Genomic DNA, 17600 nt, shown 5'->3' on the forward strand with positions numbered 1-17600 from the left:
TTATTACTTAGAATGTCACAGTCAGCCTTCTCCATGGGCTTGGTTTGAAAGTCAAACCAAAAACCATTTGTGTCATCATTACTGAAATAAGATATGGAATCCTCATTAGCTGGTAAAAAGACATCATCATATTTGCTCTCATTATGCCCATCCTATAAAGGTGTATCAATGATCTCAACTATTCCATCATTTGCACTATTGTTGTCAGCTTCATTGGAAAGCTCTAAATGTGTAATTAAGGCTGCTACATTGTCTTTATCTTCATGCACAGTCTTCAACAGTAACTACACGCATGTCCAAAAAGTCTTCCTAAAATTTTGTTACATTGTCCTTATGTAACAAGGCACTATTTCCATCCGAATGATCTGCTATGAATCTCTTTTCATTTTTTTGTTTCTCATTGTTTCTTGCACTAGGAGAATCTTATTCATTTACTTCTGCTTTCTTTTTAAAGATGCATCTTAACCACACCCAGGATGCTCACACAAGTACTTTAAATTTTCCCAACTCTCCCTATAATTTTGACAACTCTCACTTTGTCTTTGATAAATTCACTTCAATTCTATCAGCCATTCTAGTTGTTGCTCTTCAAAAGTCATCTTCTTACTACCTTCAAGATGGCAGGTTACACTTCTCTGATATCATTGTAATATGCAGCCCTATTTGTGCTTTGTTTTTTTTGTTTTTGAATGTGTTTTTTGTTTTGTTTTTGCAATATAATTAATGACAATAATAGTGCAGATAAAGATAAAATAATGCAACACCCTTTTAGTTCAGATAATGACTAATATTCAAGAATAAAAACAACTGACAATTCCAAATTTAATTTCTGATCTGGAAATATATTATTTCTGAATTCAACATACCTAGAAAATGTAGCAATGGTTTTGCTTGAGCTGCTCACAAAAATCACCAAAATATCACTCCAAAATGAATGCCAACCCTCACAATTTGTGCCAAGGCTACACTGAAGGTATGCAAGGAAGTGCAGGTCCAAAATGCTCCAAAACAGCAAGTGTAACCTTCTTAAAACCCTAGACGCCCATAAAAAGAGTGTATGGCCAGCAATAGAGAAAATACAACTAGCAAAATAGAAATATACCCTCCTCAATCTTCCCCAAAATTATTCTTTTTAAATTTGATATTCAAGAAGCTCTGCAAATTTGAAAATGTGGACTCCAATACGCCCAAATGTGACCTTTGAATGAAATCGCCAATTTATTCTCTAGATTGTATCTCTCATCAATGTGGAGAATGTTGCCTGCAAGGGTTTCCGTCTGTTGACGTGTATTTTGTACACTATCAAACACAAAATAAAATACCTAAAGGTACCTTATCCTCTCTTGAATAAAGCCTCTGATTGCTGAAGATATCGCGGAAAAGGATCAATCAGGATGACTCCAAGGTTCTTGTATGTAGGGTCTCTACGTGTGGATAAGCTCTGTGTGGTATGATGTGATTTGCTGGAATCACAAGGGGACTTACATTTGATGATTGAACGTCTGATCTGCTTTGAATATTGCTGGAACACAGGCTCTTACTAGCTTTGATTGAAAAAAGGAAAAAAGATGAGGGCGAGGAAAGGATCTAATCCTAACACTAAGAATGTAAGAGCAATGAATGATCTTTGATGGAATTCTAACTAAGTCTTGTTTTGACATCCCAGGACCATCTCCACAAGGTTAGTGCGATCTTCGAAGGAAAGCTTTATGATGTTCAAATCATCACTGCAGGCATAGACACCATCAAGTTGATGCATATCAATGAAGAAGCGACAATTGAAGTTAAGCTTAAGCTGAATGATTCCAGTTGACTACGCAAGGCAAGTCTGCAATCAACAAACTGCTAGTAGTATGGATATACGAATTCCACCATCAATCAAGCACATTTCTTCCACTCATCTAATAACATGAAATCAAATACGAGAAGTATACCATGCAAATTGTCGAATCGACCCATAAATTTCACCATTTCTTCAATGAAGTTACAAGTCTTTTACAACAACATCTTGGCAACAATCTTTGCCTTCTCTCTCTACTCTACTCTAATTGCTATTCTATCAACTAGCTAATCACCTTCTAACTACTCTCTATCTGTCTTCTAACTGCTTCCAACTATATTCTAACTATCTATTCCTCCCTTTACAAAATGAAATGTCGGGGCTTATATAATGCCCTCAATACAATTCGATGGCTTAGATCAATTTGAGATCAATGGCCAAGATTCAACAATGAAAACCCTAATTAGGGTTTGTTACAACCATTACATAACATTTAATGCTTGACCAATGATAAAATTGTATTGCTTGGACACATGTCCTCTCTAGAAAATTCCACCAATGGATAGCTGGGGTAGGTACATCGGAGTTTGTGCCACCTTCCATGAGTTAGGTACATTGAATCTGGAAATGCTGAGGTGGACCACACTGACTGGAGAAGTGATGACTAGGATGCCACCTCGTCTGACACTAGTAACTTAGTAAATATTCAACTTGATGTTGTTGAGAAGCTAGCTTTAATTAATTCATCTGGAACTATCTGCTTCTTCAACGAACCCTTGTTCTAACTTCTTGTGTCCTTGATGTGCAGGATGATTGATGTACCTCGCCTTGAAATGCTGGATTGGAAGAGGTCGCCCTTGTCGATGCTAGGCTGGATCGAAGAAGGTCGTCCTTGTCGATGCTAGGCTGGAGGAGGTCACCCTTGTCCTTGCTTGATCATCCTTGATCTGGCTTGATTTTCCTTGAGGAGAGTCTTTCGACTTGTAGATCTTTCGAGCTTGGGAGTCGCCATCTTGATACCTACACAACATTTCACAATTAATAATATATCTTGAAATCTAAAAATTAAACTTTAAAAGGAAGATTCAAGATTTTAATTAGGAAACTTCATGATAAATCTTGAGTTATCATTTCCTAATTAACTACGCAATTTTCAAAGCAAAATTTAAATCTTCAAAAATGGTGCCAAGGTGATTACGCCATACCTTCACTTGGGAATTAATTCTAAAAAATGATGCAAAAATAGGAGAATTCGCTAGGCAAAATGTAGATCAAGACTCCCATTAGCAAAATGCGCCTCCTTTAGCTTGGAAAAGAACTCCATCTTCCACTAGCTTCTTCAAGATCTGGAAATTCGCCTTCAAATGTCTTCAAAAATCTGGAAATTATCCTCCAATCTAGCAAGAAATTTGCCTCTTCAATAGCCTTCAATATGAATTTCGCCCTCCTTAGTCTCCACACTTCGTAGAAATTTGCTCCACTCCAGCTAGATTTCGCACTTCTTCTTTGCCCTTCCAAATCGCATTTGAAATGATGAGTGAATGATGGATTAAAATCGCTCAACACACCTCTCTTATATAGGCGCTCACCATTTCATTTCCCATAGGCCGACTTGACAAAATAAGCCAAAAAATAAAATATAAAAAACACTAAGAAGAAGGCCGACTTGATAAATAAAGACAAAATAATGCCTTGTGCGCTCAACTTTTAATTTTTTATTTCACAAAAATGAATTTTAAATGCCTTTATAATAGAAATTCAATTTTTTGAGGCCCAAAATTAATTTATTAAATGCCAATTTAATTAATTTTTTCAAATATTTCGAAGTTGATGATTTTGGCATTTCATGCGATTTGGAGGATATTAACGCCCAAGTAGAAAATAGTGAATGCCAATAACTTCGCTCTGGTCCCTTGGAGAGGGACAGGACCGCTCTAGCCAATTTTCATTGAATTTTGTGGTCCTTGCAACTCCATTTCACCCCGAAGCACTTCAAGTATCATTCCAAACTTGTGCCTTGGCCTGGACTCGTCCCAATTTGGAGAGGAAGGCTTGTTAATGTGTTTTTCACCCTGGTCCCTTGGTGAGGGACAGGAGCGCCTTGGCAATTATGAGCTCACTTATGTTTTGCTAACTTTCAAAATTATCTTCAATGGACTGATTATGCCTCCCTTCATTCATCTCAAACATGAAACTTGCTTTACCTTTGCCAGAAATTTGTCTTGTGAGAAAATCGCTATGGTCCCTTGGAGAGGGACAGGAGCGCCTATTGCCATTTGGGTTGATTCTCTTCTTTGTGGCCTACTCAAGTTATATTCAACGGGCAAAACATACTTCCCTTGACCTCTTCAAATCGCGAAATCACTTAAATCTTGTAAGGATAATGCAAATTTGGAATTCAAGCTCCGGTCCTTCAGTGAGGGACAGGAGCGAATTTTGTCTTCTAGGTCAAAATGCTTCACTTTTCAACATGAAATGTCTTGGCTAAGGAAGATATCATCTTGTTACATGCCATGAATAAGAGTTCAAGTCTAAGAAAGGTCTAAAAATGTGTATATAAAGAAAATCGCTCTGGTCCCTTGGTGAGGGACAGGAGCGCTTTTACCTTTGTAGACAAAAACTCCATCATTTCATTGTCTTTGATCAAGTCTGGATGCTCTATCATGCTCATTTCGTCCTTCACCATGCCTTTGATGTTTCAATCTGACCAAACAAGGCTAGGAATGACTCAAATAAGCCTTTTCGCCCTGGACCCTTGGTGAGGGACATGAGCGCTTTGCCTTGGTCCCTTGGAGAGGGACAGGAGCGAAATTTGACCTTTTGAACTCTCTATCAGGATAATTTTTATGGAATATAACATTTAAGTGACATTTCCTTCTACATTTCCTTCTACTTCTATCTTTCTTCTTTCTTATACTTTAAGAGTTATATTCCATATATACTTTCAGGATGTTTGACAGTGGTTTCAGACCTCCAGGAGTTATATTGCAAAATCTAGTTTTTTGAGGTTTTTCAGTTTTCAGACTTTGTCAAATTTCAGGATCAGGACATTTCAGACTTAGCCAAATTTCAGGATTAGGACTTTCAGACTTAGCCAAATTTTCAGGATCAGGACTTCAGACTTAGCCAAATTTCAGGATCAGGACATCACTCAAGCCAGACTTGCTATCCTATTGATCTCCCCGACAGCACTCAAAATGCAAAGGCTAACTAACAAAACCCTAAAAGACCAAAAAACAATCCCTAAAAAGCAAAAAAGCAAGGGTCCCCATTTGCAATGGGGCGATGTGTGAAAATGTCACAACACCGTCCTCACAAACCAAAGAGAAGAAGCAATCTCTCCCAAATCCGAAGCAATATCAAAATCAATACTCAACATATCCTCAAATGAGAGCCCCAATCCTTCTTTTATATGTTTTGGGCCTTTTGGTTGCTTTTTCAAAAAAACACTTTTTTGCTATTTTCTGGGAGATCTCTTTATGCTTTTTATTGTTTTTTGGAAAAACACTTTTTTGCTTTTTTGTTAATTTTCAGAAAAAAACACTTTTTTTCTTTTATTTAATAAGAGTCACTTCCCCTTCTAATCTCCCAATGTAGCATTAAATAATAAAGGCCCATGCATTAAAATAAATCACTTTTAATCTAATAATTGCTACGTTACCCCAAGTTTCCGGGATGGTGGGACAGGGGGACGAGTTTCTGGGACGACAATTTTTTTTTGCCAAATTTGGGGACGCGTCCCCGGGTTTCATAGAATAATTGACTTCTATAGTCCCTTCATTAAATAAATTAAAATAATTATAAAGTCCCTGGACTATATCAAAAGTCGAGATGATCATCAAAATTAAACCCACTGACAATACTAAAAATAAAATGCATGCTATCTGACTGTTGGTGCCCATGATTGACTTAAAATAGTAAGTGTGGGAGAATTAGCCTTAAAAGACACCAGAAAAGAGCGGTACTCTTATCCAACTGTCAAAATAGGAAATCACACCTGATATTGCCTCCAAGATTCCCTAACTCTAATCGTTTGCCCACGAGAATCAACTCAATAGGCTAGCAACTCCACCATGTTGAACTGGCTGAGGAATGAGACATTACACCCTCAAATTAATTAGGCTACCCCAAGTGATTGAATTATCTTAGGTTGATGTTCCTGCCACTTGTGGGCCAAGGGGTTGAGTAGTCTTAGTTGGATGCTTAACGCTTTTGGGCTTAATTGGGCTGAATAGTCTTTAGGCACTCTTTCATACTTTTCCCTCAATAACATGGGTTCCCTCGAATTAAGTAGGCCACCCCAAGTGATGGAATTATCAAAATGGATGTTCTTGCCACTTGTGGGCCAAGAGGTTGAGTTGTCCTAGTTGGATGCTCTGTGCTCTTGGGCTTTATTGGGCTTAACAGTCATCCAGTGTTCTTTGACTTTCATACTTTCCCTCAAACCCTTACTATGTTTGGCTCTAAGGAATAATCTGTACTTTAGTTTCAAGTAGCAATATTATTTATCATTTCATATGATGTTAATTTGTTCATTAATTCTCCAATTCAATAACTTTAAATAAGTTAAGTTAGAATATGGTTGGAATTGTTAATTTTGGGCAAAATCAGGTATACCCCAATAGGGTACATTACAGCATAAGCATTTGATGCAATTGAACCCAAACAAACTCTTTTTCCTAGTTGCTTTGAGGGCTGTAGACATTTATATGACAATGGATTTGGAAGGCTGCTAATGGTTGGGGATTGGATAGCTTGCATTGAAAGAGCCAAGTCATTCCCAACTTTATAGAGGCACTGATAGCCTTTCCAGAAAGAGAACTAGCTATTCTAGAAACAAACCCATCCAAAGGGTCAGCTGATTTGTTTTTTATAGAAGAATGTTAGTCTTGTAAATTCCCAATAGTCTTGGGAGGGGCTTTGAGCCTTATAATATTCTAGGGGATGACCTTGATAGTAGAGATTTCTGTTTCTTGGTGCTTGCAGTTGGGATTGGTTTCTTGTAGTGATGTCTGCCATAGCTGTATTTTTAATGAAATCATGTTTGGATGGTCTTTCAGCTTTAGATTTCCCAATATGTCCTTTCCTCTTATCATTTTCCTTTTGCTTAGAAGGTGGATCTCGACTACCTTGTTTGGTTTATCTTGAAAATTGTATACCTTTCCAACCTTTCCAACCTAGTTCTGAGCTCTTCCTTCACACTTACCCAGGTTTGTATCTCTTCTATTTTCTTTATCTGAGAAGGAGTTTAGATCTTCCAGCAATATCTAATATCTCCTTTGAAACCATGCATCCAGTAGCTTGTCATTTTCCCTTTCGTTACTGTCTTCTTTGAATTTGGTTTTTGAGATGGCTTCCTCCTAGTCCAATTCCACGAGGGTCCTGATGACTTCTTTCACCTTGTTGGATCTGACTTTGGTACATCTATGATTAGTCAACTTCTTCACATATATGTTTACTTTGGTTTGGAGAAGCCATCTTTATCTTCTATACCTCAAATTTCTGATTTTTTCACGAAATCCTCTTTTTGCCTCATCAGGCATTTTCTTATTAAGTGACTGTATTCATGGCAGGCCCGAACTCTGAATGAGATCTTTTCATAGTCGAGGGCTTGCTTCCATTCTGCTTCCCTTGGTTCCAAAATGATATACCTTGGTAGAGATTTTGCTAAATCCAATTCCAAGCAGATCCAGGTATAATTGGAGAGTCCATCACCATGATAGGGGTTTGAGGTGTCATTGCTTTGCTCAAGGAATTGGCAATCATACCAAAACATATTTTGACCAGAATTCTTGAGGCAGTATGCACATATGACTCCAAACTAGTGTTGTGGAAGGGATTTCCTGTGTCATCAGAAAGCTCAGATGCCAGTGTTTTATGAAGAGCCCTTCATTTGTGAAAAAATATGGACCCCTTCCAAATTTTTTGTCTCTATTAGATTCATTGTCAAAGATAGCTGTAAAGTAACCTCTAGTGCAATTTCATGTTCTCCATTTGATTGTTAGTTTTTCTTATATTGTGCGTGCAAGTCCCCTAAAGAAAGTTGAGCCATCAGGAATTTGTAGCTACTATGCAAGGATGAAACAGTCTTTGTGAACTCATCAATGCCCAAACTGCTCACAAGTTTTTTGTCTGTTGCTGGGACTTGAACATTGCTCACAGATTTGCTGTCCATGATATTCCTTTTTCTGGTTTCTGCAATGGCCACTATAATTTCCTTGTCTAAGACACAGGACCTTGGACCCACTGTTACCTGACGGAAGGAGAAACCCTTAGGGGTGATGGTTCACCCCGATTGATCACATCTTGGAGAAAACAGGAACGGAAAGCAGAGCAGAAGAAAATGAGCCTATTGGAAAAGTATTTTAGTATCTGTAGAAAAGATGGATTAGCTCTGGATGATCCTAGGCATTATTTTAAAACACAAGTCAGATTCAGTGGGATAAGTTCTTTTGCATGTCTTCTGAGCTTTTTTACTATAATTTTTGGTCTAGTAGTTTTGTTGTGTTATTTTTCGCTTTCTGGATGTCATTTGGATTAAATTGGTCCTTTTTTGGTTGTGAGTGCTGATTGATTAATGTTTATTGCTTCTGCCAGTATTCAAATGAGATTATTCTGTTGTCAAAAAAAAAACTTGACATTTGTGTTATGATTTGTTATTATTTTTTTAAATTGTCTATTTTCAGGATTTAAATATTGGTGGCAGTACAGTTATAGCGGCAATTGAAGATGCTTTTGGTACACCAAAATCTAGACTGAAGGAAATGTACAATAACATGGGTGACCTTGGTACAAACTGCTATTTTATATATGACTTGCAATGAAACTTTCTTCATATTGGCATGCAAGTTGAGCTTGTGGAATGTTTAAAGCTTGGAAGGAGCAGATAAATTTCTCTTTTCTCATATTAAAATGCTTTTGCAAGGTGACGTGGCTCAAGCATGTAGACAAACACAATCCATGCTTTCTGTTCCACGGCCTCTTTCAATCCATCATGTCTTCATGGCACTGCTGCAAATAAGGTATGTAAAATGTGTTTAGGCATTTTGTTTTGATCATATGCTTTTGATAGTGGCATATATTAATTGTTTATTTCTGAACATCTGAGGTTCAGTATGTTATGCATGGTTTATGTATGTAGATGAGTTAATTGGTCCTATTTGTTTTGCAGATGCCTTTTTGATTCTCCATTTATTTTTCTTTTTACTTATTCTAGGGAATGCTGACTAGCAGTTCTTTTTGGCCAGAACTGGCCCTGAGAGATGACTCTAAGAAACTAGATTTTCTTTCAGCAATGTTGGCTGTTTCTGAAGAAACGTTTATTTCACCTGCAAATGGCATGAACAGCCAATGTTGCTTTCTTTTCCTACTATATTTCTGGTAACATAACATATAGTTGACTTCAAGAAAAGATTCCAGCAGAGTATTATTATTTTTTTCTTCTCAGGGATGATAGCAAAACACATGAAGCATGCTTAACAAAATTGATAACTTGTCGTGTGGCATGCAGATTATGCGAAAGCACTAAATGTTCGGAGCATCAGTTAAATTTAATTAAGGCTCTGTTGCATTACAGTTTACTCTGATCTAGGCCCTTTTGTCATGATGGTTACTTGGGGAGGACATTAACCATCAAAATGTGCATTTTAAGGATTTTATCACAGTTATCAGGAGATGAAGCCAAAATATTAATTCATTCTCTGTTGTAGCACACTGCTGGAGATTTTGCATTTCTGTCATGACCATAACTTGGGGAGGCTATCAACGATCAAAATGTGCATTTTAAAGGTTTCAGCACAGTAATAAGGAGAGGAGACTGGTATGGGAGATGGGACTGGGACCGGTATGCTATTTTTCAAGAAAGTGAGAGACAGGGTTGATATAATAAGCATGTCATTTTTCAAGAAAGTGGGAGATACTTGGAGATGGAAAACAGAAAATAGTAACATTCAACAATATTATAATTCAAATCAACCAAAAATAATGCAATAGCTATGCAACTTAAAAAATGTAAAATGCTTAACAAATTAAAAAATATGTATTAGAACTACAGAAATAGATAATGACAGCAGAGGTAATTATATTAATATCTGAAAATTACCATCCCGACATAACATAAACAGTTAAAGCTTAAACCATATTCACCTAGAAATAGTAAATGGGGACTAGGACAAGAATGGTATATTTAAAGAACATGGTATGGGTACTGGGTGACAACAATATAGATACACACAGACCATATAGTTTATTAGAATAAGATGTTATCATGGAGTATTCCTCATTCCCGTTTCAATCAATTGATACAATTTTAATGCATGGAGATTTTTAAAGCCTTGTTAATGTTTCTCATCTTATTAGGTCCTATTTGGCTCTTGATAAAAAATATTTTTAGCTTTGAAAAAATCTTGTAATGCTTCCTACAAAAAATATATATTTTGAGTTTTTTGTGTATTTCTTCAGTTATCTTAACTTTTCTCAATCAGATATCAGGACTTCGTGGAAAAAGCAATGTTGTTTATGTTGATGATATAGTGTCGGTAGAAATCCTACAGGCCGACTCAGCAAGATCAAATGTGTGAATGGCCTGTTGGCCTTACAACTTATGTTAATCCTTTAATATCTTTATTAAGTCACATATGCATTATTAGGTTCAATGATTAAACATACATTATCGAGTTTGACTTATCGGATTTGTTTCAAAGGGGCCGACTTTTGGTTAAAGTCCACCACCTCTCATTTCAAGGCATGTGATGCTTCATGAAGGTCGTGCCTCTTTGATGAGAGCCGACTCTTGGATATCTCCTTTCGACGGATATATATGGACGTGGTCTTCTCTCTATGGAATTGAGATCAGACAACAAGTTTGATCATAATCAGGCAGATCGAATTCATGTACAAGAAGTTCAATTGATGGTGAGAAATTTATGTAGCGTGCTCGGGGGTGATGATAAGAGCTTACCGTCTGTGGTTGGGAAGGCAAGAGATCTAATGTTTGCCTGTGGTTAACGAGCACTACCTTAAAATCAACATGGTATTAGAGCCAGGTTCCTTCTATAGAGCCTAACCGCTTGAAGGTAGATCTTGTGCTCTAAAGGGAAATTCGATTAGAAACAATTGCAGATTTATGATTTCTTCTAGATCGAAAGGCGACTACAAAAGATAATGCAGCGATTACACTCGCTGACCTCCGCCCTTCACAGTGGCGTCGGTTAGGCGTCTAAACAAACTAGGTGGCAATCAGGGGATCGAGTCTCCCCAAGCCTTGAGAACAAGTATGATGGCCCAAAATCCTTTTCGTTTGAAGTTCCGTGGGGGAACGCAGACACCAACCTATGCAAAAAGTTACCTGCTGCCCAGTCACAGGATTTCGCCCAAGATTTCAAAGCTCGGCATTGTCAGCGTTGAAAGATGCTGGCTTGTGACTTGAACTCGGGCTGTTGTGGCTGGAGAGGTTTTTGTGCTCGATACAAATTCTTTGAAGAAGAAGAAAGGGCTAGAGACGGAGCCCACAGCCTTGTGGAATTGGTACTTGGATTGGCTTTATCAGCACAAGGAGCTCGGATTGTATATCGATGTTAGCCGAATTGGGTTTACGGATGAATTCGTGGAGGCAATGGAACCCAAGTTTCAAAGCGCTTTTAAGGCCTTGGAAGAGCTTGAGGCTGGTTTGATTGCCAATCCGGAGGAGGGCCGCATGGTCGGGCATTATTGGCTCAGTAAGTCTGGTATTGCTCCCAATCCTAATTTGTGGCAGCAGATTGATAGAACGCTTGACGCTATCTGCAAGTTTGCTAATGATGTAATCAACATCAAGGACGACCTCTTTGCTCAGAGCATCGCCCGATTCTTGTTGCCAGCTTCCCAGTGTGAATTCACTTTGAATTTGGTTTTGGAAGAGTTGCAGAAGGATTCGTGGGCGGCGCAGACGGATGCAAGAGCTGCACATTGCACTGGCACTGCTCTCAGCGTGGCCACGGGGCTGGTTGGGGCTTGTGTGCCTGACACCGTTGCCAAAATTATGCTTTTCATTGGCGGTCCCTCTACCCAAGGTTCAGGCATTGACGAATCTCTATTCAAGGTAGGAAGATTGCTTGCATTTCTTCGCAGAAGAAGAATCAACATTCAGAGGGAGTCTGACATATCGTCAGAAGTAACCTTGGACGAAGAGATCAGAAGGTTGATATTTGTTTGAGAGGGAGCTTGTTTTTCAGCTTCAGAGGGAGCCTATCATTTCAGCTTCAGAGGGAGCCTGACATTTCAGCTTCAAAGGGAGCCTGACATTTCAGCTTCAGAGGGAGCCACGTCATCATGAAGATTCGGTTAATGCATTTTTCTCTGTGATGGAGAAATTTGAGGTGAAAGTGCTTGTTAATGAGTTCTTCTTTGAGAGAGAGAAGTTCGAGGTGCAATCCCTTGTTAATGCATTCTTCTTTGGGAGAAGTTTGAGGTGAAAGCCCTCGTTCCACCCTCTGCAAGTAGGTATGGTGGATCCACCCTCTGTGAGTAGGCATGGTGGAGATGCATTCTTCTCTGTGAGAGAAGTTTGAGGTTTCAGCCCTTGTTATGCATTCTTCTCTGTGAGAGAAGTTTGAGGTATCAGCCCTTGTTATGCATTCTTCTTTGTGAGAGAAGTTTGAGGTTTCAGCCCTTGTTAGGCATTCTTCTTTGTGAGAGAAGTTTGAGGTATCAACCCTTGTTATGCATTCTTCTCTGTGAGAGAAGTTTGAGGTATCGACCCTTGTTGTCCATTCTTCTCTGTAAGAGAAGTTTGAGGTTCCAGCCCTTGTTCCACCCTCTGCAAGTAGGTATGGTGGATCCACCCTCTGCGAGTAGGCATGGTGGAGATGCATTCTTCTCTGTGAGAGAAGTTTGAGGTATCATCCCTTGTTGTGCATTCTTCTCTGTGAGAGAAGTTTGAGGTTCCAGCCCTTGTTCCAGCCTCTGCAAGTAGGTATGGTGGATGTCATGTGAGAGACTCCATGACTTAGCATTTGTGTGTATTCACCCCTTGGGAGTAGCCATTGTGGTCAAACATCACGATGAGGTGATAAGCTTCTTTCATTCACATGAGGGTAGTCATTATGTTAGTCATCGATGAGGTGGTGTAACTTGTAGAGATTAAGAAGGATTCCTCCCTAGCTAAGAGGGAGTGTTGATGATATAGTGTTGGTAGAAATCCTACAGGCCGACTCATTAAGATCAAATGTGTGAATGGCCTATTGGCCTTACACATTTGATGAATCTATCAACTTATATTAATCCTTTAATATCTTTATTAAGTCACATATGCATTATCAGGTTTAATGATTAAACATACATTATCGAGTTTGACTTATCGGATTTGTTTCAAAGGGGCCGACTTTTGGTTAAAGTCTGCTACCCCTCATTTGAAGGCATGCGATGCTTCATGAAGGTCGTGCCTCCTTGATGAGAGTCGACTTTTGGATATCTCCTTTCGACGGATATATATGGATGTGGTCTTCCCTCTATGGAACTGAGATCAGACAACAAGTTCGATCATAATCAGGCAGATCGAATTCATGTACAAGCAGATCAATTGATGGTGAGAAATTTATGTAGCGTGCTCGGGGGTGACGATTAGAGCTTATCGTCTATGGTTGGGAAGGCACTACCTTAAAATCAATAGTTTATATGATATATTTAAGAAACTTCGATAGGAAATTTACCAATTCTCAAGCAACGCTTCCAGGCTGACTTATAGAGACACTAAGAAACATTATCTGAAGTCTCATGATGTTTGGAGATGTCCCCATATGTCTCAGATATGGGGACATTTCCTATATGGGAGACAAGAACTAGGGTAAGGTTATGAGAGTACATGTAATGCATAAGATATTGTTTGCATTTGTGCTTTGAGGAATGTGGTGAATTACTAAGTTTTTCCAAGTTGCAACATCTTTGAATTAATGGGCTTTTTGCATGCCAAAAACAGCAAAGATGCAAAATGCGATGATTATGTGGAAGATTACATAAATGTTGGAATATAAATTGGCAGTTACTGCAACTTTTTTTCTTTTTGAGACATTATTTCATTGCAGGAACCTAGCCAAGCACAACAATTCACATGTAATTTACAGGAGGATCCTAACAATAGCAAATTATTATACTCATGGAGGAAGAGAGGATTTGATCTTCTTATCTGAAGTCTTGAGGATATTTTCACATGCTATTGATGGTGCTTATATAATGAACAAGTACATGGGAAGATAATGAGAGTCACTCTCATGCAATGTTTGTAGATCATTGGATTAATAATGCTATATCGTAGCTGACATGTTATGTTTTGTTGGCATTTGGTACTGAGGTAACTTATTGTGTTTTGGTCATTGGCGGTTGTCTACCCAATAACTGTAAGCATTGTTATTTAAAAAGAAACTCTATCTTTTTGCAAGGGAATGTATGCTGTTCTTTGGGCACACGACGTATATGAAACGATTTTTCTTATTTGATATTCATTGTGCTCATTGTTTCAAATGTTATCATTTGCATTGCTTCAGTCTGGCAGTATAGAATTTGTAGTAAACATTTTGGTTTGAAGGAAATATTAGATAATATTTATTAATGGTGAATTTAGAAAGATAGCAAAATAAATGGTTAGGAATGTGAAACTGAATATGATCTTATTAGGGACCCCAAGTATTTGTGGGACATCTGTTTTTGAGAATATGTTTGCAAATAATCTAAAAGAAGTAAAGTACTGGAAGAGACAATGTGGAACAATTGGGTTGTAACCAAACTTGAGTGCGAAGCACAACGACAAATCTTATAAGAATACGAGGAAAGCTATTATCATTAGGAAGAGTAAAGATTAGAAGACTGATGTTGAATTGAAAGGAATCAAATGCCATTGATTCCAAACGTAGGTACTAAAAAGGGATAGATTGTCGAGGAAGTGGACCAAATTATTCGACAGTATAGCCAAGTTGTAGGACTTCAAGAAAGAAGACAAGGGCTGCAAGAGACAACCTCTTGATTTTGAAGCCGAGTTCAACATTGATTGCTGCATAAATAGACAATGCATGTGTCACTTTGAGGGAAGGGTCAAGTATGGGGATGTGTTTGACAGTGGTGAGGAACATTCAACATAGACCTTTTGTAGGGGGTTGGTATTGAGAGGGTCACCTAAGAAAAATCCCATGGTTAATCGATTTACTCCATCTTCTAAGATGCAGAAGTTGCTAAAATGTTATGTCCCCTCATTTAATAGGATTTAATTATAAATAATAATAATAAAATTAAAATACAAAACAATAAAAATAATATTAAAATAAAAATATAAAAGAATAAAATGAAAATATAATTAAATTTAATGAATGATCAAAACGCATGAAATGAAAAGTTGTGACTCCCTCAAACATGAGATGTAAAAGGGAGAAGAGAACCTCATTTGAAAGGAGGATGGGGGGAGGAAGAAGAAAGAAGGGAGCATGTGAAACAAGGAGGGATTAATGGAAGTAGAAAGGAAAGGGCAGAAATGATGAAGGGTTGTAACTCTTTCAAAGGGTGATAATTATTAAATGCTGTGACCCTTGCAAAGAGCAGATATGATGAAGAGTTGTGACTCTTCCTCACATGGGAAGATATAAAGGGGAGAAGATTTCATTTGAGGAATACATCCAAGGGAGATCAACTTGGGGAATAGAAAATAAGCATTTTAATGAATAATTAGAAGTGTAGATCTGATTTGAATAATAAGACAACATTAAGGAGACATGAACTCTTCAATGAGATATGAAGGTATAAAAAGAGCAAGCAATTAATGGAAGAAGATCATCATCGAATCGCTCAAGCAGAATCAGATTCCAAGCACAGTCAGTAAATAAATACATTTGCCAAGGAAGATCATAGCATTCAGCATTCAGCATAACAGCACTTAAGTCTAGGATCGACTCATAGAGGTTGAATAGCATATAAACCAAAGTGAATTCATTTTTAGATCAGGCATAATACGATAGACTGATACTATATCAGATCTGCCTTACCCAGTTTTGATGTGTTTTTTATGACACCATGCAACACAGAATAAAATACTAAGTATTCTACCATCTCTTGAACAAAGACCTCTTGGATGCTGATAAATAGAGGAAGGATTTAGAGAATCTATGCTAACTCGTAATTCCTAAGGACAATGGCAGTAATGAACGATGCTTCGATAGACAAATCCTTCGTGAAACTACTTTCTACTTAACTAGAGATAGCTCACAATGCCATAGAAAGAGTGCGATCTCCTAAGGTAGTGAAAGATCTTCATACAATAAACAATCCATTCAAATACCCAATACTGGCACGATCTAAATGAAGTATTCATAATCGAACTTAGCCACAATAATAATCTCATTTGAGGATATGACAAGAAACCATGCAATATGTAGAAGAAACACCACTATTCACCATTAATTCAATGAAAAAGTAAAAGTATGTTTCTTTACATGCCTTGGTAACAATTTTTGCCTTCTCCTTCTACTCTACTTCTAGCTAGTTGTTATCTAATGTTTGTTGATCAACTATTCTCTATTAACCCTTACAAATGAGGAGGGCAATCCTTATATAGACTTATCTTTACAAATGAGTGGTTAGGATCAAATCCAAACCAATGGCCAAGATCACAAGATAAAACTCTAATTAGGGTTAGTCGTAACTAACTTTGCATTCCATTTAATATTTGACTAATGGTTTCATTACATGTTCTGGACACATGTCCCTCTTTGAATTTGAACCAATGAGAGATGAGGTTAGGTAGTGTTGACTTGTTTTTTTGACAACGTCGAACACATAATAAAGCTACCAACGGTCACCTTACCCTCTCTTGATCAAGATTAGTCCGTATGCTAAGATTGCACAAAAGTTCAAACGGCTAATTCCAAGGTTCCTCTAGTGCGTGGACGTGACTCAGTTGTTTGATGGGTTTGCTGTTAACCCACGGGGCCTTACGTGTGTTCAATTGAGTTCAATTGAAGAAGATGATAAACTCATGCAAGCTCAAGGATTTTTGTATGGATGATTTGCAATGAAAGCCCTGGTTTTAGATTTTAGATTTTCGAATTATGCAAAAAGTAAATGAGAGTAGGGTAGAGAGAACTATGCTAAAGCTAATCTAATCCTAAGAATAGGAGACAAGATCACTCATGCAAAATCAAACCACGCTTCGCTTCGCCAACAGAGCACAACTACGTGAAGGCGGTGCAATCTTCAAAGGGTTTGTAGAGGTTTTCCAAATCACCAATATGGACCATCGGATCGAACAATCTTCACTGATGATCAAAGTTAAGCGTACACACATAACAAAAGGCTCAGGTTAACTTTGCATGGTATACAACAATCAGCTGCACACCAAAAGTTTGAGTTCGGATTCTGCAACAAGTACTCCTATCAAATCCAGTTCTCCTAACAACATGTAAGCAAATCTAATCTAACTGAAGAGAGCAAGACCATGCAGATTGCTAAGATAGAACAAGAGTACACCATCAAAATTGAACAATGTATTAAGCTGGCTACTTCAATAATCCTGATGCAACAATCTCAGATAATAATCTCTCCTCTCTACAAATGAGGGGGGTCACCCCTTTATATAGGCTTCTGGCCTTGGCTACATGCAAACCCTAATTAGGGTTTTCCCTAAAAGATTCTCCACTCAAGATGCAACAAGGTGGGAATCAACAATAAATACCCCATAAAGCCCATATACAATTAATTACAATCCTGCCAAAAATGGCACCCATAAAGCATTAATTAACCATCACATTCAAAAAGTGCCCACTATGCAATGAATGTACCCTCATGCAAAAATCACCCATGATGC

The 17600-nt window shown here is 37.9% G+C and overlaps 1 protein-coding gene across 7 annotated transcripts in view; it reads left to right on the forward strand.

Moving 5' to 3' along the window:
* The window catches only part of LOC131078854 (DNA ligase 6), a 323121-nt gene that overhangs the window by 16772 nt on the left and 288749 nt on the right, over positions 1-17600 (forward strand). For all 7 annotated transcript variants that reach the window (XR_009113859.2, XM_058016664.2, XM_058016663.2 and 4 more), the window contains exons 4-5: positions 8467-8569; positions 8706-8802. Coding sequence is in view for 6 of the 7 variants with exons in the window: in XM_058016664.2 (XP_057872647.1) it covers positions 8467-8569; positions 8706-8802 (200 nt within the window). In the remaining variant the exon portion in view is untranslated. The remainder of the gene's footprint in view (positions 1-8466; positions 8570-8705; positions 8803-17600) is intronic.

The sequence above is a fragment of the Cryptomeria japonica genome, chromosome 2, assembly GCF_030272615.1.
Source record: "Cryptomeria japonica chromosome 2, Sugi_1.0, whole genome shotgun sequence".
In the NCBI taxonomy this organism is placed as follows: domain Eukaryota; kingdom Viridiplantae; phylum Streptophyta; class Pinopsida; order Cupressales; family Cupressaceae; genus Cryptomeria; species Cryptomeria japonica.